This window comes from Megalops cyprinoides, chromosome 5 (genome assembly GCF_013368585.1).
Source record: "Megalops cyprinoides isolate fMegCyp1 chromosome 5, fMegCyp1.pri, whole genome shotgun sequence".
NCBI lineage: Eukaryota > Metazoa > Chordata > Actinopteri > Elopiformes > Megalopidae > Megalops > Megalops cyprinoides.
Genome location: NC_050587.1, coordinates 33110637 through 33137994, shown reverse-complemented (window position 1 = coordinate 33137994; position 27358 = coordinate 33110637). Strand labels below are relative to the sequence as shown.

At 42.2% G+C, this 27358-nt stretch overlaps 1 protein-coding gene across 11 annotated transcripts in view; it reads right to left on the bottom strand.

Annotated features, from left to right (window-relative positions):
* The window catches only part of tpm2 (tropomyosin 2 (beta)), a 37068-nt gene that overhangs the window by 8791 nt on the left and 919 nt on the right, over nt 1-27358 (bottom strand). For 3 of the 11 annotated variants that reach the window (XM_036529003.1, XM_036528997.1, XM_036528994.1), the window contains exons 2-8: nt 21394-21519; nt 7585-7718; nt 6141-6258; nt 4179-4249; nt 1750-1825; nt 538-600; nt 137-206 (exon numbers count right to left, since the gene is read on the bottom strand). In XM_036529003.1, the coding sequence (XP_036384896.1) occupies nt 137-206; nt 538-600; nt 1750-1825; nt 4179-4249; nt 6141-6258; nt 7585-7718; nt 21394-21519 (658 nt within the window). Of the gene's footprint in view, nt 1-136; nt 207-537; nt 601-1749; nt 1826-2837; nt 2914-4178; nt 4250-6140; nt 6259-7584; nt 7719-12920; nt 13440-21393; nt 21520-27358 lie in introns of those variants that run through there. The other 8 variants (XM_036528998.1, XM_036528996.1, XM_036529004.1 and 5 more) reach the window with 7 other exon arrangements.

Sequence of the window (27358 nt, the reverse complement as noted above, 5' to 3'; positions counted from 1 at the left end):
CAGAACATGCTTCAACATATAAAACAAAAACCTTGAGTGTAAAACAATTTAAATGCAGTTAGTCGTTTCAGATCAGGTTAAGGTCAGTGTGTTGAAAGGCCTCAGGCAAAAATCGGAGGGGGAAAAAATAAAGTACCTTCCAAGTCATCAATAGTCTTTTCAAGTTTAGCGACGGATCGTTCGGCAAACTCGGCACGGGTCTCCGCCTGGAAAAGCACACAGCAGGATGTGTTACGGATTAGCTCACATTAAACAAAACACCATCTGCAGTTACAATGGCGGCTTGCTGCCTGTCAAAGTTACAAATGAACTCGAGCTGAACATCCAAAATGGCCAAAACAAAAGAAAACTGAAAAATGACAGTGACATTTCTATACAGCCATATTCTATTCGCATATTATTGACACATTGCATATAATTCTGAACAGTTCTGAACAGTTTCTAGACAACTTAGCTTTGTGATGTTGGTACTCAAGACAACAGCTATGGCTGGCAGCTGAGACAGAGAGACACATACAGAAACTACCAGTCACCCACCTCTTTGAGTTTATCCGTAAGAACTCTGATTTCTTCTTCATATTTATCCTCCTTTTGAGAGTACTAGAAATAGAAGTATAAAAATGGTAAATGCATGTCAAAATGTAAGCACTTCTTTGAGTAAACCTAATCAAAAAAATGTTGTGTGTGATTTGTGTCAAACTATTCATGTCAAATATCAGTAAAATGTAATTGCCCGCTATACAGCTTTAGTGATATTCTGTTAAATGTATACAACACCTAATGACAGGAATGTGATCATGTTCTAATATAGTCAAGCCCTACCAATACTGTAGTACCTAGATCTATGTGTAGTTACTTTACATTGTCAAGTCTGTATACAATACCATGACGTCATTATAGCTGTGTGAAGAGTAGAGGTGTGGTGTATGAACATGTTGCGGGAAGGCATTTGCATAAGAGACTACGAGACTAGGAAAGGCTAACAGAGATGGAAAACAGGCAAGGAAATGGGCTGGGAACACAAAGCATAGGAATATTCATTTCAGACTAATGGTCTTTTTGTATGGCCCAGTCTCAGAAACTGAATTACCTCCGTAAAACGAAGAAATTCAGACACAGCTTTGGAACTAAACCTGGCATTGCTGAAAATCCAGTTACTTCTAGATGATGACTAATTTACAGTTACTTTGAGGAGTACACATTCCACAATCCAAACAGGTGGCTTATAATTTGGATTAAAAATACTGTCTCAAGTTTCCTATTCATCTGGAAAAAAAAACGTATGTATTGATTCAAATGCTACTGTACCATTTAAAGCAGCAATAAATTGCAAAGACTTATTTAATCAATCCGGCATGTGAAATGGAACTGAAGTCAATGCAATATTAGCAAATGTTTTTTGTCATACATAGAGTTGATAATCAACATTTACTAGATAAACAGTGGCCCCTCGTTCATGTGCAGGTGAAATAACCGACAAGGTCTTGTCAGTGTGTCTGAGGAGAGTCACTCCCCACTGAGAAATTCAGACCGTCTCCACCAGCCATGGCAGCAGCTGGGACTCAGCTATTGCTGACTCATGCTCAGCGCTTCAGTTTGGGTCTCCGTGGCAACTACAGCACAGAGGGTAGGCCTGCACGTTAAGAGTACAACTAGAGAGGGGGGGGGTTTGGTGGAACTGAGCTGAGCCCAGAAGGGTCTCGCATTTTGACAGGAATCCAGGCCCAAATCACGGCCTTCACCTCCTACCTTCTCCGCCTGGGCCTCCAGAGACTTCAAGTTGTTGGTGACATTTTTCAACTCTTCCTCAAGGTCACCAGATTTACTGTCCGACAAGTAAAAGAGGTAGAGAGGGGGGAGGGGGGGAAACAAGAGGGGAGGAAGGAAAGAGAGCAAGTTGAGAGGATGGAGGGGAGCGGAGGAGATAGCCGAGGAGACCGCCCCATTTCCGAACAATGCCATCCAGCCTTTGAAGGGCAGGAGTGTTAGGGGCAAAGCAAACTTACCTGCTCTTTACAAAAATCAAGACACCTTAACAAGGTGTTTAATCGGGTTGAGGCAAAGGAGAGGATCACTGATGCAAAAGTTTTTCTTTTAATGTTTACTTAAATATATTGACATTGAATGAGGCGCCATCTAATTTTAAACGGTACATTGGTGACGGTCTGAGCTCATGAAACGTGATCCAACAAAAACATTTTTGTTTGGCTTGAGGCTGGGGTTGAACAAACGACAAAACCCATATCTAATGGTTTCAAATTAAATTCTATATTTGATTTAAAAATGCACCTCATACCAACAGCACGGATGTCTGTTTTCACTTAGTTTGTTTTACTTTGCATTTCATATATATTTTTACTTTGTATTTTACATACATATACACACAGTATGTATCTGAGTATGTAAACACATTCCTGTAAATATACGGTACCTAAAAACACTGAACAATCCTACAAAACATTATTAAGGGATATAAGACTGCACATTTAACTGAATTATATAAACTACAAGAAAAAAAGCCAAACATTTACTACGGGTGGATATTTTTGCACCAGGGGTCCCTGTTTGCCTCAGGCATGGCCGGGGGCCTCCACTGCTTTTAAGGATGTTCTTTAACTATGCAAGAGCGGAGCAAGCAGTGGTCGGAGGGGACCACACAAAGCCAGAGTGAGGGGCGGGTGAGCTGAGGAGGAGGCCAGGGAGTGCGCCCCTCTGTCACATGACAGGAAGAGGAAGCAGGAAGACAGCTCTGGCCAGAGGGGGGAAAAAGGAAACGGGTTAGTGACTCAGGGAGGGGAAGAGGTGGTGGAGCTGGTCGTCGTTGGGGAGGGCAGTACCTCTTCCTCTGTGGACATCAGGGATTTCAAATTCTGGTCCATTAGCCTAAGCTCCTCCTCCAGCTGCCTGACACGACTGGGTTAGTCCACAGCGAAGAGGGGGAGGGGAGTCAGAGGGGGATGGGGGAGGGAAGGGGCCGCAAAACAAGACAAGTCCCGGATGGGGTGCATTCAGGCATGCATTACAAAACAAAGGGGGAGAGAACACATCCAGGTGCCCTGCTGTGGTTAGTGTATCCAACATCTCCTGTTTCACACTTGAGCTCTGCAGAGGTGAACGGGGACTGGAATCGCCGCAGGGCAGCAGAACCAATATGGGTGTGGCTAACGAGCGCTTCAAAAGGCACCTAGGGTAACAGCTGCATGAATGAATAAAGAAAACCCAGGGAAAATGTTTGGTTGGACATGCCAAGGGTTTATAAAGCAGTCCCTCTAAGGACCCAGTGTCTTAACACATACTTGATACAGCCAACAAAGCACTTTCCCTCAGGTTTGATTTCAGACAATAAATGACAATTAAATGGTGTCCAAATCGGTTCTTTCAGAGAACAGTGCTAGGTGCCCTTTAAGGCAGGTGTCAGAAGAATACAGGTGAAACACACCATCACCTCTTCTTGTCACAACAAACAAACCAACCGTTTGACTCATCATCTCACCTGTTGGTTCAAACTAATCTCTGAAATGATCGGCGTCTTAGTTTCTTTTCAGCTATACACTGTGTACATATTACTCCAACCACATATTGTGCTGCCTTGTGGAATATTACAGTCCCCATATTAATCATGCATCAAGTTGACCTCTGACATATACATGCAAGAAAAGACATCGTTTCAGGTTTCAGTCTATTCAATAAAGAGAAATACTTTTGATCTAGCAGTAAAACCCAAAGTACTAAGGACCTGAGATCACACATAAATTACATCACACCTTAAGGGGGAAAATGAAGGTCAAAACAGACCACTTAGAAATATTACTTTCTAAAATGAGAAGGAAAATCTTTTGCTTACATGGGACCATTCTACACAAAACTAATATTGTTAAGTATTTCTTTCACTAATCTGTTATAGCCCATTTTCACACTTTTGTATTACGACACCAGTTGTAAGGGGCTTACAGATGTTATTTGGGGTCTTGAATAATAATAGTTAGCAAACAGTCAAGGTGGGATCAATATGGGTGTTTTGTTTGCCAAAGCAATGGTGCCATAACCACTAAATGGATAACAAGCCGATTTATTTCTCTTGTAATATCTTACAGCTTATTTTATCTATACTGTTCTATAGTTTCTATGGTTCTGACACACTGTCTGCTGGTGAAAAGGGTGCAGAATGGTGAACTTACGCCTCAGCCACCTCAGCGCGCTCTTCTGAGCGCTCCAGGTCGCCCTCAAGGATCACCAGCTTACGGGCCACCTGCAGCGAGGGCGAGACACACACCCCGTTTTACGGCTTTCCCCTCTAACAAGGGCAAACACACCCATTCACAGAACCCCTGTTAAAGAGCAAACACATAGCATGTATACAGTACACCAGCAACAAGGACAAAAAACACACACTTTTCACAAGGGCAAACACACACAGTTTACCATGTGTCTGCAACATAGGAGAACATACTTTTTCCCCACCGGGACTGGTTCTCACCAGCCAGGTCCCACTCAGGTTGTAACAGAGAAAGGCACCTCTGACACTAGGCCTTTAACAGTCTCTCATGGTACCTGCTAGTGACTAACTCTACAGCTGGTGTTGTCACGGCAGAGAGAACACCAGGGAGTTGCAAGAGGCCGGCAATGACAGACTTCATTCCGTATAAGAACATTAACAGGCTCCTTTATCTGCCAGCGTAATCCAGCATGCTGCAATGTGCCCTCAGGCCATGGTGAGTCTTAAACCCTAGCCACAAGTACCTGCAATATGGTGCGTGTTTGAAGGGCAGGCATATGCAACAGGCTTGTTATAAGCAAGGCCGCACACGGCAATTTAAATGAGAAAATTAAAATCTGTTCTCCCACTGCATTTACCGTTTCCCATGCCTTTCTATGGTAAATTAAGCCATGACCAATTCCTGTTAAACTCTCATGCCTAGAATTGAGCTGAACCCGAAGGAGGTTTCGAGGTTTGCTAATTGAAATACTCTGAATAGAATTAGTCATCTTTTAATGGGCTTCTACCCTCACTGTCTGTCAAAGCAATCTTTTGCAATATATTGTAAGTGATTAGCTGTACCCATAAATCAAATCTGCAAGGGAGAGAGATACTTAGATTAGACTACATTCTCTGCTCCCTGTTCATGTCCTGAATGGACTGCTGTGACTAATTTGCCTATACCAGATAGCAATGGCAGCCAGCTTACTGCAGGATCTAAGTGACTTTGGCAGTGCTCACTGCCTGGCGTAATATCTTTTGTGGAACATGTCTAGTGTACCAATTACCTTTTAGGATTTATTTGACTAAAACCTGTTCTTTTTGGGACAGCCAACATTTACCTATGATTATGGAGCATTTCAACAAGAATATTTTTAGAAATACATTATGGGAACAAGAGGGGGAAAAAAAACTCCCAGATCCTGGTTAAATGGATTCCTGGGACATCTTTCAGGTCCATGTTGGGCGCCTCTCCCAGACTGAGGAGGGTCACCCGGGGGTAATTCCATGGCCACGCTACATCAATAAACCCTGGACAGATCCAAAAGAGAGGGCTAACAGGCACGGAGAGAAAGGAATGTTAATTCAACACCAAAGGAGAGGCCGTCTTCACCCGTCTCCCTGCAGCACGAGCGACCAGTGACTCAAACCCCCAATGGGAGAGGGAAGGGCATGGGAAGATATACTGTACTGTGTAAATGTCTAAGCACTGGCTCCACAGGCAAGGCCAGCAAGATTGATCTTTCCCCCCCCCTGACATCACCCTCTTATTCTGAACTGGCGGGCGGCTGCTGATCCAAATTTATGTTGACATACTTAAAACAGAGGGGCTCGAGATGTGAAATAACATTACATTTTTGTTAAGAGGACGCCATAATCCAGAAGATCACGTATATATCGTACGATCATCTTATATATCATCTATTTGAGTGGATGTTTATCAAGGCAATTCTGGCTGAACTTGCTCGACAGTACAACAGCACTGTCCACTGGAATCAGAAAATTTGCCAGTAACAGTTTAATTTTAAGGTCAGATGGGTAGCTTTATAGCACAACCAGAAAGTCAGGGAGGGAAGTGAAGTGTAAGCAGAGTTCAGAGTCGGTGCGGTGGCAATGAGAGGGGCCTGGCTGAGGGGTACTGCTGACAGGTACGGAGACACACCTCCTCATATTTGCGGTCAGCCTCCTCAGCGATGTGTTTGGCCTCTTTCAGCTGCATCTCCTGGATCTCCATCTTCTCCTCGTCCTTCGTCGCCCTGTTCTCAATGACCTTCATGCCTCTGAGGAGTAGGACAAAGCACGGTCGCTCATTACTGCCCTGCTCACAGCACCAGAGCCCTGGTCAGTGCGGTATGATTCAGGGCCCCAGCACTGCAGAATATGCTATGTCCTCTCTGAGTCTGGCCCAGTCTATTTAAGGCAATTCTTGGTTTTTTAATACTACTCAGTTGGTTCATTTAGGTAATTTGATGATCAATTTGAAATCTGACACTTTATTAGAGAATAGTTCAGTAGGAATCCATATCAGAGAGAGAGAGAGAGAGAGACAAGCAGAGAGAGAGAGAGAGAGCAAGAGAGTGAGATTCCCTTCACAGGTCTCAAGGGGAGTATCCTACATTTTCCCCCTCATAGCTCTATAAATTTAATTTAGTGACAAAAATATTAGTTTCAATTTATTAACCCTCCTTTTGAAGTCAAAAGCATGCCCTTATATCAGGCTGAGATGAAGTATTCCTGGCAGATGGTCCATTTCTTTACCCAAGTAATATACAGACAAGACATCATCTTAGCCTATTCTCAATATTCTGTTCATGGAAGGACATATTCAGCACATCTCAAATAATGAAATGATTCAAGACAGCTGTATTTCACTACTCTGATCTGTAAACTATGATCTATACAAACAGTGAAATACACAAAAACACACACAAAATAAAGCACAGCTAAACACCTTTAAGGGAGACTCAGCTGAGAACTACTGTCTCACTGTGGAACTGTACATATCCTGTCCCCGTACTGTCGCTATACTTACTGTATGCACTTTTGTACGTCGCTTTGGATAAAAGCGTCTGCTAAATAAATAAATGTAAATGTAAATGTAAATGTAAAAATAGTGAGGCTAGATGAGAACAGCTGAGCAGAGCTCAGCACAGGGCAATCCATATAACTTCACTGGTCATATCTGGCAGGCTACAAAGAGGCCCCTCTCTCTCCCTCTCTGGAGAGCCAATTCAAGCTGTCATCACCTTCTCACTATGCTCATTTCTCCACCGTAATGTAGAAACCCCAAAGCAACAGTTCAGAGAATGAATGCATTTCAAAAAACCAATGACAGATCCATGCAGAATAATTCTTCTAAGTACTGCTCGAGCCAAACAGGTTCAACCTGGTATCCTATAAAAAATAAAATATAATGAAAACACCGGGTATGAAAAACAGACAATGGAAATTAAGTTTTTCTGTTGGCATGCACATTCATATTTGCTTATGAGTCACACACTCTGGCTGATAATATCTGCAGGATACACCTTTAGGGAGACTAGCGTGTGCCGTTTGCACACGAGGAGCAGACGCTCGATGCAGGGGAGGCAGCGGAGTGGCCTCACCTCTCGCTCTCATCAGCGGCTTTCTCTGCCTCCTCCAGCTTCTGCAGCGCGGTGGCCAGTCTCTCCTGGGCGCGGTCCAACTCCTCCTCAACCAGCTGGATGCGGCGGTTCAAGGAGGCCACCTCTGCCTCAGCCTGTGGGGAGAGAGACATCGAGAGGAGGTCGGTCACTGCGGTCACCGCCGAAGGGCACGCCACCGCAGTTCCGAACACAAAGCTCCCGTAGAGCCCTAAACCGCGTCAAACTCTTCCCCCGAGCTTTCCTGTCAGAGGACAGCTATGACGTTCTGGCTCGGGGACAGGTGAACGCGCGCAGACCATCACCTGAGGTTTCTTTAGAGTTCATCCAGTCAACTTCAAAAGGAGCTGGGACCCCGATGACGCGTTTCACCTTGTAATCTTATAAGACCAACAGCTTGCATAAAACTCATGCTAATCTTTAATCAGAGGACAAAAAGTGTTAGGAGTGCCAGTCCTTAATCGCTATTAATTCTGGAATTTCCAGAGAGGCAAACATGTCCTGGTCTGACTATGGCACTCCGGTGTTTTTTTAGATCCTGAAATAAAATGTTTTTTCACCCTTGAATGTCAACTAGAAGGTTGCTCAATTGCTCTCATTTCAATGACAGCCTTATTTTAAAGTCAGTCTACATAGCCATCAACTGAGATGCACTGTAGATAGGAATTCCAGTTGAATGTAAACAAGGTTTTATCTTTTCTTTTTACCTCAACCTAAAGAAAATAGTGTTTTTACAAGCCACAGCCCAGCACCTGTAAAGTAAAATGTTTGATACAATGGTAATAAATGCTGACTACAGAAAATATGTAAGTAAACTGAAAAAAGTCACCATTGATGTAACTGCACAAACACAGAATACATGGGTAGCTGAGCTGTTCATAAATATCACTATCCACATATCATTGTAAAACATTAACCCCAATTCACAATTTACACCCTGGTAATTATACACTCCAAGTACACTATTGTTTTTGCAAGCCAGAGCTGAGTAGTTCTCTTTTTGTAAATTGCATCCTTGCACTGCTCCCCAGTGTAGTGACAATATACTGTACATCTCTGAATGAAGCAGAAGTAGACCATAACCACCCTAACAGATTGACAAGATAAGCACAGGGTTACGGAATTAGAATAGTTTCAGTGGTTAAATTATGAATCAAACCATGCAGCTTGGAAAAGTGGTCCCCGAAATAAACTAGTTTCTGTGGCATATCAAATGAGGAACACCTAAAATAGGAGCCTATAGGGCATTGGCTGGTGGTTTTTAAACATGGCTTAGGCAAGAGGAAAGTGTTTAATTCTACAAAGTTCTACTAATTAAGTTCTACAAAGACTAGCACTAGCTTACCCAAATGTGTCCAGGCCTGTAAAGGATATTCCCTGAATGCAACATTCTCAAAGCAACACAGAATTAACTATACACACAACTGGGGATGCTTTATCTTTCTTAGGAGCACTCACATTGCGGCATGTTCCACAACGACCCTGCATGAGAGCAAAGTGACTCTTACTCATGCAGTCAAAGAGACGCTAACACAAGCCACATTTTGAGACATTAGGGAGAGGAATTTGGTCTTTTACGTCATGAAAGGCTGACTGATGGGTTTGTTTGTCTGAAAGAGGCCTTTTTTCACCCCTTCAAACCGTGTCCGCCTGCTTGCGCAATGCATTCTCCCGCATTAGCGGCTTCAGACTCCGGCAAGTGTGCTTTAACTCTTCATATGCAAGCGGGAGCCGCATATGTTCCCTTTTACGGATTACATTACTGGCATTTAGAAGACGCTCTTATCCAGAGCGACTCACATTGGTTAGGTTTTTTTTTGTTTTACAATGTTATCCATTTATACATCTGGATATTTATTGAGGCAACTGCGGGTTATGTACCTTGCCCAAGGGTACAGCAACAGTGCCCACTGGGGAACCAAACCAGCAACCTTTTGGTTACAAGTCCTGCTCCTTAACCACTATGCTACACTCCTTCCCAAAACTATAGCTTTAATGCAGCATGAGAGACTGCTCAGCCACACTAGCGCCAGGATAGAGGAGGTCTGCCAGTGATCAAAGTGTGGTTGCGCTAATTAGGCCACATATTTGTGCACAAAGCACATCCCTCCCAGGTGTGGACAGATTGAGCAGTGACGCACCAACCAGATGGGGATGAAAGAGGGAGAGAGGGGAGGACGTACGTTCAAAAAGTCCAAAAATCCCCACCGAGGTCTGCAGTGGTCCCCCCCACAATGAGCCACGCCTGAACAATGGATCCAGTGTTTTCCCCTCACAGCAGAAGACAGCTAATCAAACCTCCAGCCGGCCAAATCCCATAAATCTGCTCCCATTCCCGAGGGACTGGTTGGGGGTGGTGGGGGGGTGCCGGGGGTGTGGAGGAGGGAGCAATGGAATGCCACTTGTGACATTCTACACATTCCAGAGGCCCATCCATGTCCTTCAGTTAATTGTTCAGTACATGTGCCATTTTGTTTTATATAAATTAATTGATATTCAGCACAGGTGGCAGGTTCTTTATGAACCAATACCACAATACCAACCTCTCAGTGTATATTATTTGCCAGACAGACAGTTGTTGCACAAGAGGTATCAGGTTGATCCTGATAAAGAATTTCCTATGGGCTTTTTATGTCCTTCCTCTAAACCACATGGCACCGTTATTATTCCTAACCCTGACAGAAGGGCTCTCTGGTTACATTTCCCCCTCAAGCATTTAGACACTTAATTCAACAATCCACATCCTCATCTTATTTGAACCGAGTGACCCGGGTGAAGGACAGAGCTACTTTCAAGACAAACGGAAATCCTGCTCAAACATGGCCCTCCAGGACCATGATTCCACACTATAAACACACACACATACATACATGCACACATATTTTATATATTTCTAACCCCCCCCCCCCCCCCCACTGCTAATGGCAGATTGTACGTGTGTCCAGACTGGGCCTTCCCAAGGCCATTTCCTTCAGCCTGTCTTGAAGTCAGGAAATGATTAACTTGCCTGCTCGCCCATCGAGGCAGAAAGCCAAAGCAAATCAGGTCTACGGTGACGGTCTGGAGAAGTGAAGGGAGCAGGAAATGGAACCAGGCTGACATTAAGAGCATCTCAAAACCTGCTCTCTACCGGCTCTATTTCCTACACTCAGAATAATGTCACTTTCACTATTAAAGACTTGAGGAAACATCATTAAAATTTTCCCACATTCGAACAAGCAAATGATAAATGTCAGTGTTAATGATCGGATCTATAAAAACATGCAAAAATATAAAAAGATCTGCACTACTTGTTGTGTTCAAGTGAGGCAACATCCAGACATTTACTTTGCTGGAAACAAAGACAGTCCAGGTTACAGATGCTACACAAGTTATTCCTCAAAATTCTCTGGCTTTGTATGCTGCTCTGCAAACTGACCACAGAGAATGCATTGGGAGTTTTAAATGGGGGGGAAGCAGGTGAATATCCATTTCTAAAATCCTCTGAAGATTGAAATCCGCTCATTATCTGGCTAAACTGGAGGCCTTTTGAATTTCAAGTACGCATGCACGCAGTCTAAAGCACGCCTGATTACACAGCGCCCTGGAGGCCATCTTCCCACCATTACCAGCCAACAGCTCAAGGGCTCAACTCATGAACAATGAATCAGTTTAAATAAACAAGCGGCAAGCCGCACTGACTTAAACCGCATCCCCCCCCCCCCCCCCCCCCCCCCCCCCCCCGCCCCCCCCTTTGTGCATCTCAAATACAAAACACACAACATTCTGTAGAGGAACTGTAAAGTAAAAACAGCGTTCACAATACACGCAATACCGCACAGCAGCATTAACGTACAACTCCGTAAATTCCAGCACCGTGCCACCGTTAGTTCAGATGTGCTACAGCAAACATGCGAACTGGGATGAGTGACTTCTAGAACATCTGGTAGGCTAATTTTAGGAGGATCGAAACCAAATTTAGTCTAAGCAGACTGTCAATACATCGTTCATCTACAGATGATATAATTAAGCGCGAGACAAAACACTGCTAATTACTGCAATTGCACAAACATGAAATGCAATAGGCAAACACTCCCGTGACAGACAGACCATAATAAGATATGTCGTCAACTTCAACTTTTATGTAGACCACCTGACCCGGACCACTCATGGGCGAGGACTTTGTTTTCGCTAACGATCGCATCTGCATAACACAATACGAAATTGCACGTTTTTAATAACTTACGTAAAAAACGCGTGAAAACGTCAGCCCAATGTACTGTTAACAATTAATGCTGTCAAAGTTAATTTGAACTACATGTGTAGACAGGTTTTCTTCAAACTGCGGAATCAGAAATAGTTCAACCTGCCGCAACCTCACGTCACCCATTATGCGAAGAAAGCTAAATTTCTGCGGAAAGCGTTAACAGAAAGCTTACTGTGTGTACGAAACGTGTAACGTAACATTCAAAGGACAGTTCACGATTTCGAATTTCACAGGCGATAGCCCCTCATTTTCCATATCCAATGCGGCCAACACCCACCCTCCATTTTGAAGAAATCGTTGAAACTGTCCTGATCCCAATACGGTTTTATTTTGCACGATCATTCACCATTCTACAGACCGCAGTGTGGCCCATTTACATTGAATACATGCCTTGAATCGTATCCCCGTTAACCTGAGTAATGAATTGGAAAGTTGTGGTTTCCCTTCAGGATACTGTGTCAAAATTAAACTTTTAAGTGTCAAGCGCAAAGTGTAAGATAAGTTACACTAACTATATTCTTAACTTAAATGACGTTAAATATATGAACGGTAAAATGGTATTGCCATGTCTTGTAAAATACTAAACGATTTGGTAGGTACATTTAAGGTTAAAACGGCGCTGGTGTACTGATCAAACAGCTTGTTACCAACACCTTAGCACTGACAGTAAAACCAATTTACAATTTAGTCATTCGAATATTTTCGGAGTTAACGGTTATCTAAAATGCAAGACTACAGCGAAATGTGTATGGCCTAAGAGAAATTAACCCAAGACGAAACCAATACAGCCATGCACATGCGCCAGGGCAATATAAATTAAGTACTACCTATATGCGGTTACATTCTAGGAGAAATACATAAATATAACGGACTTCACCTGCTCTTACGGTGAGCCATACGTTTCACAGTTCTCACACACGAGAAGCAGTTTGTATCAACATTAAATGCGACCATTAAGGTTTCCACGAAACACTTCGATGCGAAACAATTTAACAACATTTTGTGCCCCCAGGCATAAATAAGAATGACTGGTTGAAAGTCAGATTAAACTGTTTTATAGGAGCCCTCTTACTCTTTCTCTGGCCTGTCTCTCTGCATCCACCTCTCTTTGCAGGGCTTCGGCCCGATCCTCCGCATCGTCCGCTTGTTGTTGCAAGGTCTGTATTTTTCTCTTCACGGCTTCGATTGACGTTGCTCCAGCCATTGTAAGTGTATCCAATTATTCAACTGAATGGCCAAGTCTCAGTCCGCAGGGCAAAATCGCGTCTTTTCCAGTTCGCTCGACACCGCCTCTGTTACACCTTGGATTGCCGAGCGGAGACCCAGCAAGCACTTCTAATTGCCTAGAAAACTCTGACAAGTTAATCCTCCGATAAGAAAAAAGAGGTGGCTTTGTATGCTGCCTGTGTTGGTATAGAAGAGTCAAGGGTTGTGGAAATGCTGCCTTTTAGGGCGATTCGCTCGCATTGTCTTTCAGCGCGGATCAAACGCGGTCGGAATTCCCTCGGAAATGAGGAAAGTTGGACTCGGTCGCACTCCCCTTTCCTCTCCGCCTCCTTTTTCCCCCTTTCTCAGATGATGTCACGGGTCAGAGGCCGGGTGTTTTAAAGGACTAGTAAGGGACTCGTGAAAAAGAAAAAAAACCTGATTGTTACATGACCTCATAGTGCATTCTTCTTATTATTCATAAGATCTTATTCTTTTGCCCATAAATGGACACCTTCATAAACTGACACCTTGGTTGTACTCGTGTAAACAATGGCAGCGCAGGTTCTGACTATCATAATACTTTTGAGACGCAGCTAGAGTTTTATTGAAAATTTTAATTTCTTGAAATAGGTCCCAATTAATCTTCTTGAAGCACTGCTCTCTTCTTTCCACGCCACAGCCTCATGTAACCTACATACTTGTGCATGCGCACAAGTTAAATGCTGTGTCCAGTGGGAATGGTATAAAAATGTACTCTGAAATTACATGTTGCAGTAAGGGGAATATTGCACCCTATCTCTATCACTACATCTAAGTAGGTTAAACCTCACATGTAAGAGTCTTTGGAGAATCGGGGATTGTGGCAACACACACTGAAAAACGGCCCCTTTAACCCTCATTAACAGCACAGCTACACCAAAAATACCAATCTGCCAATAAGTTAAGGTCAAGCAGAACAAATGCTTGTGTGTGGGATAGCTACTGCATTTTCAAATAACGGATTTACCTGTGATTAAGAAGGAAAAAACACAAAGTATATGCAGAATAAGAAGCAGGCAGACCTCTATTCATAGGTGGAGGCCAACTTATTAATAGAATTCAAATGATTTATCTTCAAATGATTTGTTTAACAATAATTTAACAGGGTATTTTGTGTATATTGTATACAGACACTTGTATTTCAGAATCATTAAAGTTCTACAGCTACAAACTTTGCATGTGAAGTCCACTTTTGGTCATGCTGAAAAAAAAAAAAGAAAATAGGTACAGTAGACTGTGAGGCAACAACCAAACACTGAATTTCAATGCAGGTAGACCACTAGTTTAGATGTAAAACACAATAACAAAATAAGCTTTTTCCCCAAGAAGCTAATATACAGTGGGGTTATTGACTTATTTACTAGCAGGATGGAAGTAACATAAAAGTAACCCAGTCAGGGCTACATCAGGTTGCATATATATGGGACAAACCTGGTGAAATAAAGGTTAAATAAAAAAATAAAAAATATCATTAATACATTGCACAGTTAAAATGAGCGGTGTTGCTTGCCATTGCATTGACATCATGGCTTTAAGAGGTGGGGGTGGGATGAAATTGCCTCATTTAACAGTCTTCTTTATTTTACATGTTGTCTTTATTTTACAAGTTTTTGCTTCAGTTAGCTGGTGTTCTGGTGAGGGCACTATGCATGTGGAATGTACGGATAAGATATTTATCACTATGCTTGTGGTGAGCTCTGATGCGTGGCTTGGGCAGCTCTTGGGTGTGTGTGTGATGACACGCACCAGAACACAATGTGCCCAGACCCAAAGGCACTGTCCTTGGCCGCTGTAGCCACAGCTGGCTGCTCTGCGACCTTCAGTTATTCTCATGTCTCTCTGTGTGCTTTGATCCCTTCAGGTCTGCCAAGTCTTTGCAAGGAAGTGTGGAGTCTGCTTTGTTAAGGTGTCACGAAAGTGCAAGGGATGTTCTTTTTAAGCAGCGGGACGCGGCGCCTCAACATGTCTGCCTGTTGAACAGGATCAGGAGGTGGACACCTGCTTCCTTCTACCTCCACTTAAGCCACTGATAGTGTCCAAGGAAAACAACAGCACCACCACTGGGGTGGCAGTGTTGTGTAGAAGTAAGGAGCAGGGCTTGTTGGTTTGATTCCCGGCTGGGGCCACTGCTGCTGTATCATTGGGCTAGGCACTTAACCCAGAATTGCCTCAGCAAATATCCAGCTGTATAAATGGGTTACATGTAAAATGTAAAATTGTAACCTATGTACGTCGCTCTGGATAAGAGAGTCTGCAAAATGACAATAATGTGATGTAATGTAATTCCAAGACCGGCGCTGTCCCAGCAGGCCCAGGCAGTGGGCGAATGACAGACTCCATTCTGCCCAGACGGAGTCAGACTATAGAGGAGAATCATAATGAGCTTTCAGTCATGCTCACATCTACCATTAGGAGAAAAAGGAAGGAGCATTAGCCTAATGTGGAGGGACGTGCGTCTGTGTGAAACAGACCGTAACAGCGCTTCGTACAATGTGATACCATCTGTGTTATTATAAGAGTGCATTAACATGAGAGTTTTATTATTACCAGGGGTCACGGTTCGAATGATATAATAAACAGAATTGCTCCCACCATAAATTGGAAAGCTCTCAAACCCTGGACCTTGCGCTTGTGCTGATCCATGTGATTGGGAGGAGTTCTGCAATTCTGCTCAGTTTGTTTTTTGGCTGAGGACGGATCGCTCAAATAATTTCCAAGAACATTTTCCACAGTCGTTCCTCTTTCCTGTTCTGCACAGCTCTGACAGAAGGAAGTTGACCATCTCTGTCCAATCGTATGAGCTTTACATAACAGATGTGCAACGTGTGTCCTAGACAGGGCCACCAGGCTGTGCTGCCCGTTTTCTAACCCCATACATACAATACAATAGCTTGTTTTGATAAGAAGGAGCTTCAGAGCTTCAAAGACATTGGACACAAAGGAATTGAAATCCAATAAGCACAGGAGAGCTAAACACATATCCAGTTTGTCCTGTAAAACCTGAGGAACCTGTTTTGAAAGTAAAATATCTGTTTCATTTTATAAATATGGCTCTATGGATGCTCTTTTTGTTTCAGATTCCAAATACAGTGTGGGACCAGAACAATCAGCACAGCGAAAAGGCATGCAGTTCAGACAAGGCACAGGTTTTCAAACGCTTCTGTTGCCTTTCTTATTCTGATTCATATACATTCTCCAAAGCAGGGATTGCTGGTTGCAGATCCTTAGTCAGCTATCAGGCTTTTCCCCACGTGCAACAGCAGTTCAGCCAACCTTGCATCCTTGTTTGTAGAAGTGATGTAACATGGGCGATGTGGGGGACTTGTTTTAAATGTTGGGAAATTCGACTGTGAGCTGCCTTCTGCAAACTGTCACAGATAGACAATGGCAACATTTTGATAAAAAACTCCTTTTTCAAAACCTCTTTTTCTGAAAAAGGTGTAATTTTTGACATTTCATCTTGGACTGACATGATAAGAAAGTTAGTTCTTCCTGAAGGATGTATTTGAAGTGACTTATCTGAGGGATCACTTCCTTCAAAAGGGCTCAACTAATCAACAGATATGTGTATTCTATGTAATGCTAAATTATCAGGGTAAGAATAGTAAATGGAATTGATTTACCTATAAATTATTTTAAAAAACTTACCCAGTAGCCATCCATAAGAACATGCATTTGAGATGCATGCTTTAGTAAAAGAAACTGCCAGAGATGTTTTGTCCTACATAATACATCCTGGTCTATGTATAAAATAGCCACTCTCAAGTAATGGATTTTTATTTGGATTAAATGTTTGCCGTATAAAATCCGGATTTACACTGTTTAGGCTTACACAAAGCTAATATAAGAATTTTAAGGATCATATGTTCGTGGGAATAAGAGGGCATTTAGGAAAGCTTTTGGCTGTTAGCCGAGAACAATCAAAGACTTGGTAAATGTTTAGGGTATTTAATCGTAGGGTAATTACAGTTAACACCATTATGAAAACAAGTATGTGACAGCAAACTGATTAAAGTTTGTTGTTTATGAAGATTTTATTGCTTAGATGATAATTAATGTACTACCTGGTTACTTTAGTAAACAACTTTGTTATAATTCATTTTGATGTTTTTAACAAAATATATAATTTACTACTTTAAAATGTCTGAACCATTCGTGATTAGTTTATGAAAAACAAGGTCTGTGCCATAACTGCTAAATGAATCAAAGCTCCCTTCTCTAAAGGAATAATAGTTGACTTATCGTGATTCTGTGTTAATCATTCACCTGGGAACTGAACGACCTGACTCTGGCTGTTTTTAATCCGGTAGGATTTTCTCCCAGACTGGTCTATAAGGAGTCGCTCGCTGTGAAGCAGTGAGCAAGCGCTGGAAAGCATGACTTCACTTTACTATAAACAAATGTCTGCATTCTTTCAATTCTCTTCCTTTTATGGTCACATAATTGTAATACTCTGTACAGGGGGTGCTCCAAACTCCTCCTTCCGAAGGCCCCCCCTCAAGACAAAAAAAAAAAAAAATCAAATCAAATCTCCCCTTGAGTTTCACAGCTGAAGCACTGGGGTCTGTTCTTGTCAAAACTGTTAAGTAACTGTTATATCTGTTAAAATAAATTTAAAAAACACATTATGCTGACTCTGTTATCACCCTTTAACTCTATTCAAAGTTGATTGGCTACATTTCCTGTAGACTGACTGTAAATAAATACTAAGTCTTTACATGATAAAACAATCTAAGCCACATCACTGATCCCTGCTTTACTGTGACAGCAATGATTATCGTGAGGTGATACAACAATATGACATTCTGTCATGTCTAAAAAACTTTGAGAGATTGACTGTCAAATTGTTTGAGCGGGTATTAAATTGCCTTTAAATTTGCTCACAAGTTTACATATCTGCAGTCGTAAGTGTGATTTGCACAATCTTTCTGACATTGAATTTGTATTTGTGTGTCAGACCATTCCCTATTGTACGAAATGTCTCCTGAAGAGTGAAAAAAAAGACCATTTGGATACTCTTTTGTGTGTGCAGTTATGGGAATCCTAGGGAATTTAATGATTTATTAGTGAGGGTAAACTAGGCCAAAGCTTAGATAGCAATACTGGTGACATTATTTTATTAGGTGTTGACTGGGCAGGAAGAGGTGGTGTTGAGATTGGGTGGAATATCAGCCGGAAAAGGAGGGGTTTAAACTAACGGAGCTTGTCCTGATGGGTTATAGAGGGTGAATAGTGACAATCATTATGAAAATCAGCCAAGGGAAACACAAATGTTTTTTGGAAGGTTACTGAGAGGGTGTGCCTGTGGATTATTATTAAAAAAAAAGGCTCTTCTGACCTTTTTTTGGGGGGGGGGGGGGGCGATGACCTCCAGGCCTGCTGTTTATTCATGTGTGAGTGATCAGTGTAAGGACAGACTAACATTAGAATCAGTGTCTTGCATGATAGGCGGTGTTTACAACAGGCCTGCCTCACTTGTTGTGGCCACTGTTTTGAGCAAGGTTTTTTTTAAAGCCTTTTAAATTTTGGTTTTTACTGTGGTTGCTTACTGTAAAAACTGTGGTTTTTACAGTAAGCAACATAGTTTTCCTGGTTGGATTTCAGGGCACATGACCAACTGCACAAGCACAAGTTGGTCAATTTACCCATTACACCTAATGTACACCACCATCTACAGTATAAGCTGCACCAGACAAGCAGGCATTGGGCAGTGGGCACTACACTTACTTTGTCATTAGGACACTGGGTACGCAGTCCCATCACTTGCAATGTCCTGGTGATTGGATAGCTCCATTACAATATCACTGAGCTAGAACATGTGTGTTGGGAGATAATTTTTTAAAACTATGATTTCAGATTAAAATTAAGGCAGAGACTAAGTGAAATAATCTCCCTATGGAAAAAAAAACTCCATCATACGTTTCAGTAAATTACAAGGCATCTACAAACTGGTGTTTTTTTTTTATGAACTACAAGAATCAGGAATACCCAGCTGGTCATAATTCTGCACCTGCCAAAGAAATAAACAAATACTTTCTTTCCCCTGCTTTTAAAATGGCATTAAGTACTTTGTTAAAATATGTTTAATTACTCCAATAAAGACCATAGTGAGCTGGCTGTCTGTTTTTCTAATAAATTGCTCAGCTCTTAGCTCATAGGTAATAATAATATTTCCATTCACATAGCCAAACAGAGAAAGTATGCAGAATCATACACTGTGCAAGAAGAAGAAAAGTTGAGATGTTGGCTATTACTATAACAAGTGATCCTACTTTTTTGCAAAATATTTACAACACAGTAAAAGTCAAGAATATTTGCCATTAACTGTATCAGCATAGAAACAATCTAACAACCTCAACACAGTTTCAGATAAGGAAGAGCTGGCAACTTCAACATATGTATGTCTTGACTGAGGCTGAAATAATGAGTTTTCTGAAAACCTGTGTATTCGGATATGAATGTAGACTTAATGGGTGTTCTCTGCACACACTCACACTACATACTACATGGAAAGCTCACACTACATAGTTCTATTGTCCTGTTGTCTGTTGCAGATGTAAATTTGGAACTACATAGTGATTTATGACTACATGCAGTGATTGATATCTTGTGATTTTTTAGTTTATCAGCACAGTCATTATAAGAAACATCATTTTCATGTCTGATTCTAAATATACAGACACTGATGACATTTATCAACAAACCTACAATGTTTATGATCAACACAACTTTATTCATTTTTAAATTGATAGTTTGGGCTGATTTTGACCACATAGCCTTGAGTAGAGCATAGGTACCTTAAAAACATCACTGTATTCGTCACTGTGAGACTTGCACATGGCACCATATGCAGCATTAAATGGCTGCTATCCTGAGATGCAATGAACAATGTGACAGTTTGCAACTGCCAACTATAAAATGTTTACTAAAAACGTACGCCTGCTGCTGGGGGGATTATGGGAAATAAATCCCAGAGAAGGTTGACCGTACAGTATTTCAGAAGCAGCCTGTCAAAAAGGAGTGATAGGATGAATCATCTCTGCGAATCTCTGCTACACTAACATGTGACGCTCACCGTGGGTTCAGAAAGAGGTAAAATGCATCGCGAAGAGGTATCAAGAAAGGGTTGTCCAGACAGCAGAAAACTCACTCCGGCTTGTTGAAATTCATTAAAATACATTGCATTCACGTGAAAGTGTTGACAAGGTTTATGATGTGTTTACAGAATCTGATACCAGCAGGGTCTGCCACTTTCTCCACACCCAGCTGTCGACACCAAGGTCACCATCCAGCCTAGTTTCTGCTGGGACTGATGGCAAAGTGGAGAGGAGAGACTGCTTGCGTTTGAGTGACAGGTCCAGGTTGCTGACCTCCCTTTGCAGTGATGGCTCCAGCCACCAGGGGGCAACAAAGTACTTAGAGGGGGGTCTGACAGCTTGACAATTTATTAACCTACATATTCATTTGAGCACATTTTTACACAGTATGACTTTACAAGTGTGGTTTACTGACAGCAATGGTGAAACAGTGAAAATATACGGCCATCAAGGTCATAAAACAGCAAATGCTAACCATTTAAAATCTTTCAACACTTGAATAAAATTACATCAAATCACTAACGCTTACATAACACTACTTTAAAAGTATTTGGCATTTACGACAGATTCATTAAAGGACTACTAGTAAAACTACCACTACCGGTACTACTTTTACTACTACCATAACTTCCACTGCCAATATGACTACTGACACTGCTTCTTTTTTCCCCACTACTACTAATAATAATATCCAACATCATCAGGGTCTGGGAAATTTAAACAAAATCTGTAGCGTTTAAATGAATTGGCATTATTGCTGCTGAGTTTCATGTTTCACAGTGTGGTTGTCATGTTTTTGAGTTTTGCATGGCTTAACACTGCCACCTTGTGGTATTCATATGGAAAAGCGTATACTTTTTTAGCACAGTTACCCTGTCATGATTTTTTGTAATGCAATCAATAAAGGTAGGTCTCATGGTAGTGTTTTTGGTGTATGATTTCACAAAAATCAGATATACAAATGACTTTAAAATACAGCTCTCATTGAGCTCGCTATATATATATCCTGATATAACAAATATCATATTTGCTATATCAGTCTAAATCTCTTATACGCAGCCAGGGTGTAGGGCTATCCAGCTGCTCTCTGGGGCAAATTCTGTCTTTCACCTCACTGGATGGAAATATGGCGTATGACATATGTGTATGCGGATGTGATTGTGTGACGTGACGTCTCTCTGCGGGGCCGCTGTCACTCACGTCTGCGGCCTTCTTCTCGGCCTGCTCCAGCTTCTCCTGCGCATCCTTCAGGGACTCGGAGTACTTGTCCAGCTCGTCCTCCACGCCCTTCAGCTTCTTCTGCAGGCCGAGCAGCTCCTCCTCCAGCTGGGAGACAGAGAGAAACACACATCCCTCAGCACTCTGGACAAATCCATAAAAAAACAGTGCAGTGCTACGGCTCTCACGCCCAATGAATACAAGGCTGAGCTGACACCCGACAGCTTGCTGTTCAGGATGTGAAACAGTCCCATATGGAGGTTCAGTTTATTTATTCATTTAGTTCATTGTATAGCCTTTTCAATTTTGAGCTCATTTGTTCTAATTAACCCCTAAACATTCAGGGATAGTGATGCTACACTAGATTGACACCAAACAACTTACATCATATTCATTATTTGTTAAATTTTCATGTGATGTATTGACCATGATTGTAACGCAGACTAATCTGTGGTTTAAAAGAAATATTGGAGAATTATAACAGGATAAAACAACAGTGCAAATAAGCTGAGATAGCTTCAGGACATTACACTTTTTCTACTGAGCTCAGAGCAAAGATGTCTGGACTAACATGACTGTGTATGAACACCATTGTTTACAGTAGACTTGACTGGATTGATTTCACAGAGATGGGATAAGTTTAAATCCTGTTCTGGCTCTGTCCAAACATGTTTAAACAAGGCTCTTATGAACTGGTACAGTACAGTGTGTGGTATGACCATTTAAAGCACTGGACTTGGGACCTAAAGGTCATGGTTTGCTTCAGTAAACATCTAGCCATCTATCTGCACAAACCGAACAAGACGTGTAACTGTAAGGATTTACAAGCCAACCAATAACATGGGAATCTGTTAAGGAAATGGATACTGTAATGGAATCATTCTGCTAGTGCAGATTGTCAACATACTGGTTGTTGTGTGAGTGATGACATTTTCATGGTCTAAGCAAAGCGTTACCAATTTTGGTTGATCACTTCTTCATTGTTTGTGCATGGATGAATGAGTTGGTTGGCTGGACCAACGGTCACACCCATTCATACAACTGTGAGGCAGAAACGCGCACGGTTCATGAATTTGATCAACACAACAATTGCATTTTCAGCCATGTCACACCAACTTCAGTATGATGTTGCATTTGTGTCCCCTGTTTTATGACAAAACCACTCATAACCTGGGTTCTGTTGCAGTGTTTGTCCAGATTGAGCTTCTCTGAATACCTACAGGGCACAAGTAGTTTAAGGCTAGCTCTCAAACAATAATGTTCAACATAACTGGTAAATGTACTATAGCAGCCAGTACAGTTGTAGTGATTGTAAGAATGAACTGCCAACACAATTTGATGGTTTTAAAGGCCACTTTTGGTGTTGTCTAGGTACAGTACTTTTGAGTATGTTCAGGGTTTACAGATTAAGATCAGACATGTTGAAGTTGCTCTACAGCACTGTCTGGTGTCTGTACGTTTACCTTGGAGATGTTTGACACTGTATTATTTAGGCTCTCTGCAGTGACGAAAGGTATTCATTATTTAGCATGATATTACCAGTGAAATCAGCAGTCTGGATCAATGAGCACTAAACGAAACACAAGGCTTGGTGAAGTGCTGAGAGAATGGATGGAGTCCATGAAATGAAAAGTTACAATCTCAGTCTTCTTACTAATTTTTTTTTGTTTAACAAAAAGCTGCTTCTTGAGAAGGGAGTTTTTTTTTTTTAAGATTTTCTTCGCTTTTACTTACAGTCTTCTCCACTGTGTGACAGACAGCGAAATCTGATAAATCATCTAATACCACCTCCCCATCATAGAAAGATATGTTTGAGACTATATTTGTGCACATGCATATGTAAGTATACATGTACACACCATATGGATGGCTATATTTTTGTCCATTACCTGAAATTTAAATTAATTCTTGTAACATTAGGCTGAAGACTGACACCAACCACCTCCCATTTTGAACCTTGTACTGTTTGGGGGGTAGTTGTTCTGATGACATGAGCCACAAATGATGACAGAAAATAAATTTTTTTGTTGTTTGATTTTGGTTGTCAGATGGGGTCACAGTTTTGACCCAAACTTTGACGGAGATCAAATCCTACATTACGCGCAGAGAGGTTGGCGGGGGTCACGGTGAACGGCTCTTTGAAGGTTGTCTCATCCCAGCTCTCCACGTGTCCCTGGCTATAAAACCTGACAGTAAATCTGCTGCTGCACGCAGCTGAATGCCAGGGCAGATTTGGGGGGGGGGGGGGGGCATGAGGGCAGAATTATAAAGGGATTGTTCGCTCAGTCATCACAGATCAGGCCTCCGGTCCGGCCGCAGCTGGTGACGTTCCCTCTCCCCTTTCAACACGTGTCAAATAAAGCCCCGACGCATTACCCAGAATCCAGGTGGCCGCAAACAAGGCACACAGCGCCATCTTGTAAAAAACACTGTCGATTTATTTAGTGGGTTCCTTCGATGTATCAGACTCCACTACTGTATATGGTAGTGAGACTCAAGCAAGGAGGTTTAGCGTGCGCGGCTCCGACTATGGAAATAGACCAGCCGGTTTGGCATTGTCTATGAGAGACATTTTGGGCATTCTTTCTTGAGGTGCTGTCCTTTTTGGAATCCTCCACCCTCCCCTTGGGCAACTCAGACAACCCACTGGAAGTCCCTGTTTCCCGTCCAAACGAAAGACCGTCTTTGTTGCTGTTCACATGTTGTACATTTTCAATGCCGTACCAACCGAAACGATCACCTCACCCGTATTATTATAAACAATAAATCCGGTAAGAAAGAAAAGACGAGAGGCCCATTGTGTATGCCATTTGAGGTGAGGTGCACAGGAAGAATGGCATGTCCCCATGACAGATGCTGTTCTTATATTACCACTGTCGAATTCTACCGGTGCTTTGGGTCCAGCTATGCCAGGCATTGCAGCTCCAGGGTCAATAATAGCCTGTGCCATTCTCATCCCGGCACTGGGCACTGCTGTGCTTTCATGTGGTCTGGAGGATGAGGCCACTGACACTGGACCGGTTTGACAGAGCCTTGACCCCTTTCAACATGGGAAGAGTATTCGAAGAAGGTGAGCACCTTTAAAAAAAGACAGCTGAACTCAAATTCAAGGCTACGGTCAAGGCTGTCCTCACAGAGAACAGTGGGAAAAAAATGGAATTCCTTCGAAGGATAAATACTTTAACTGGTCGCTCTACAGAAATCTTCAAAACTGTTGAGGTGATAGTATCTTATGAAAAATGGAAAGAAGTTCAAGAAAATAAAGGTGCACATGTGTTAGAGTTTGTAGGGTTCTTCAACGCTGAAATAATTAGCAGATTCTTAGTGCCATGGATTTGCGTCCTCTTTATTACATTATTAACACACACCCAGGATGGGTAAGCATGAGAGTAAGGGGCCATGAGAGTGTCTGGTTTCCATTTTGCCTCAGGTCTTCATGACTGAATGCCAGTGATAGTTATGATAGGAGGTTAAGTGTCACATGAATTAGTCCATGGTTTTCCTTTCCTAAAGGAAGGCGGATGCCAGCATGGGTTTTTTAGATGTCAGTGTCGTACTACATCAGCCATACTATAAAAGCTTTTGAGACTTTGCCACAATACACTGAAAACAGAGGGTAAAAATGGAGCGCAGAGGACATGGGGCACAATGGTCCAACACATGGGGCGAAAAAGACAACACTTCCTTAGTGATTCAGACTGGGCAACATTCTTTGCGTAGAAACAGCCTGCATAAACAGGCTTTTGAATGCTGAGGCTTTTGCATGCCCTTTTGACCATTCCTGTAAGCTACGGCAGAGTGATGCATCAAGCCCTGTGGTGGAGGTTCCAAACCTCAGTGGAATTGCCTTCATTGTCCAAGTGAGGATAAGTAGCATCAACAGGATGATGAAGAACACAGTGTACCATGAAATTGGTACAGTCTTCCAGTGCAAGGATGGATGCTGCTCTTCTTCAAAAGGTCCTCAGAACCTGGGATGGCCTCGACTTGAAGGTCAGGAGAGCAGTCTGGCTTGAGCAGTGGAACTCTGACTGAAAGACAGAGTGGGGTGATCTACCAGCTCCAGAATTAGGCCTTGAGATGCAGTCTTGAAGAGTGCCAAGCTCCACAGGTGGTGGAAAAAATGGTAGTGCATTAGGTCAAGGCCACAGACCACATTAACATTGATGGAGAACATTAACATTCATGGAGATAGGCAAGTGCAATCCACCTGCTTCAGAGTCATACTTCCTACTCCATTGGCGAGACCAATGTCTTGCAGTGTTGCTTGAATAGAGGACATACTCTAGTCATGTATGCAGGATCTCACTCTGGAGTAGACTGAAAACTTGTGATATCCATATTCATCAAATGACCATGGCTCTGCATGATACAGTGGCAACCAGGTATCATAAAAGGCCACAATACAGAAAGGGTCTTCTGGGAAAGAACTCCCACAAGGCAAAAGAAAGTAACTTCATGTGTCAAGACGCTGCCACTCCAGACAGGAAATGCAACTGCATTCATCAGTGGAAATAAATCAGTTGCCTATTCCTTCAAATAATCCATGGGCCAAACCAAGCACAAAGTCGGGCCAGGAGACGGCTTTGCATTCTGGGTTGTTACATTTGATATTTGAAATCCACAATGCTAGTAGAGAACATGAAGATGGACCCCACACAGACAGCAGGGCAGAGTGTATGGTAACAATGGGGTAGCAATAAATGGTGTACAGGCCACTGGGCGACAGCAATACATATGCAGTTCATTTGAGATCACGATGGCCTTGATCACACAATAAAATGTCAGCCCATAATAATGATGTCATGAGAAGGTCCAACCCCCACCTCTCCAAAAGATACATATTATTCTAGTATATTAGGAGGGATGCATTGTCTGGGCCAGGCGGCTATGCACAAATGGTAAAGTGTAACACTGCATTTCTACATATTTCCCAGTGTTTACGCTCCTCCACTGTCATCTGTTTAGCCTAACTGACAAACACCGCTTCAGTCTGACCTTGAGAGTATTATAAAACATATGACTCATATCATATCATTTCATGTCAATCCTGGACGAGCCAGAGATGAGAAGGCAGGCTGCTCATTTGAAAACTGATATAAGCAGGACTGATTCATTGTTTCATGTTTGTCATTGTGGATTTTCTCTCCCTCTGTGCAGTTCAGTATGACAGAGATTTTTTTTTTTTTTTTTTTTGCAGACAGCATGTTGGTGTTTTTAAAAACAGCAAAATGAAAAGATAACCCTAATACAAGGGCTCATAGTTTCATTGCTTTTCCCTATTGTTATTCATCATCATTGCCCATTTAGGGCAAAGAGTCAATTGCCAAGTTTGTCTTTGGAGACACTTATCAGCTGCGAGGTATGCAAGAACTTCTGATTTTTAATGTCAAGCCTTGTGGTAAACTGGTGTTGTGGTCTTACCTGGAAATTTAGGCAGTACTGTCTCATTCACACTGGACTTCATAAGCTTTAGAGTATGTGCACCCAAAGTAATCTTGTGCCACTTCATCAATGTGCCCTGACGTGGGAATTTAACACTGCCTATAATAAACTTGAGCAGGCTTGTCGCAGCGCCACTTGCTGTTATCCGTCACTCTGAATCAATTTACCGAGGACCCTATTCTGATGTGGAGAGATACTTCGGACACACAGTCGCTAATAGGACACTGCCATTTTAACGCGCCTTGAATAATGATAGCCTTTGATAAAGAGCTCCAGTCGTATGGAATATTTATAGCTGCAAAGTCTCATAGAACAACGCATTAAACTGAAACTTAAAACCACACTAAATTAACTGTGGCGACAAATAGCGGTAACTCCCACGACATATGTTCTTTTATAGGCGATTGGCAATGTTTTAAACAAACCATCATAGCTAAGGATGTACAGCATATACTGGTGCTAAAAAGTTGTTATTTATGACATGACATGACATGTATGATAT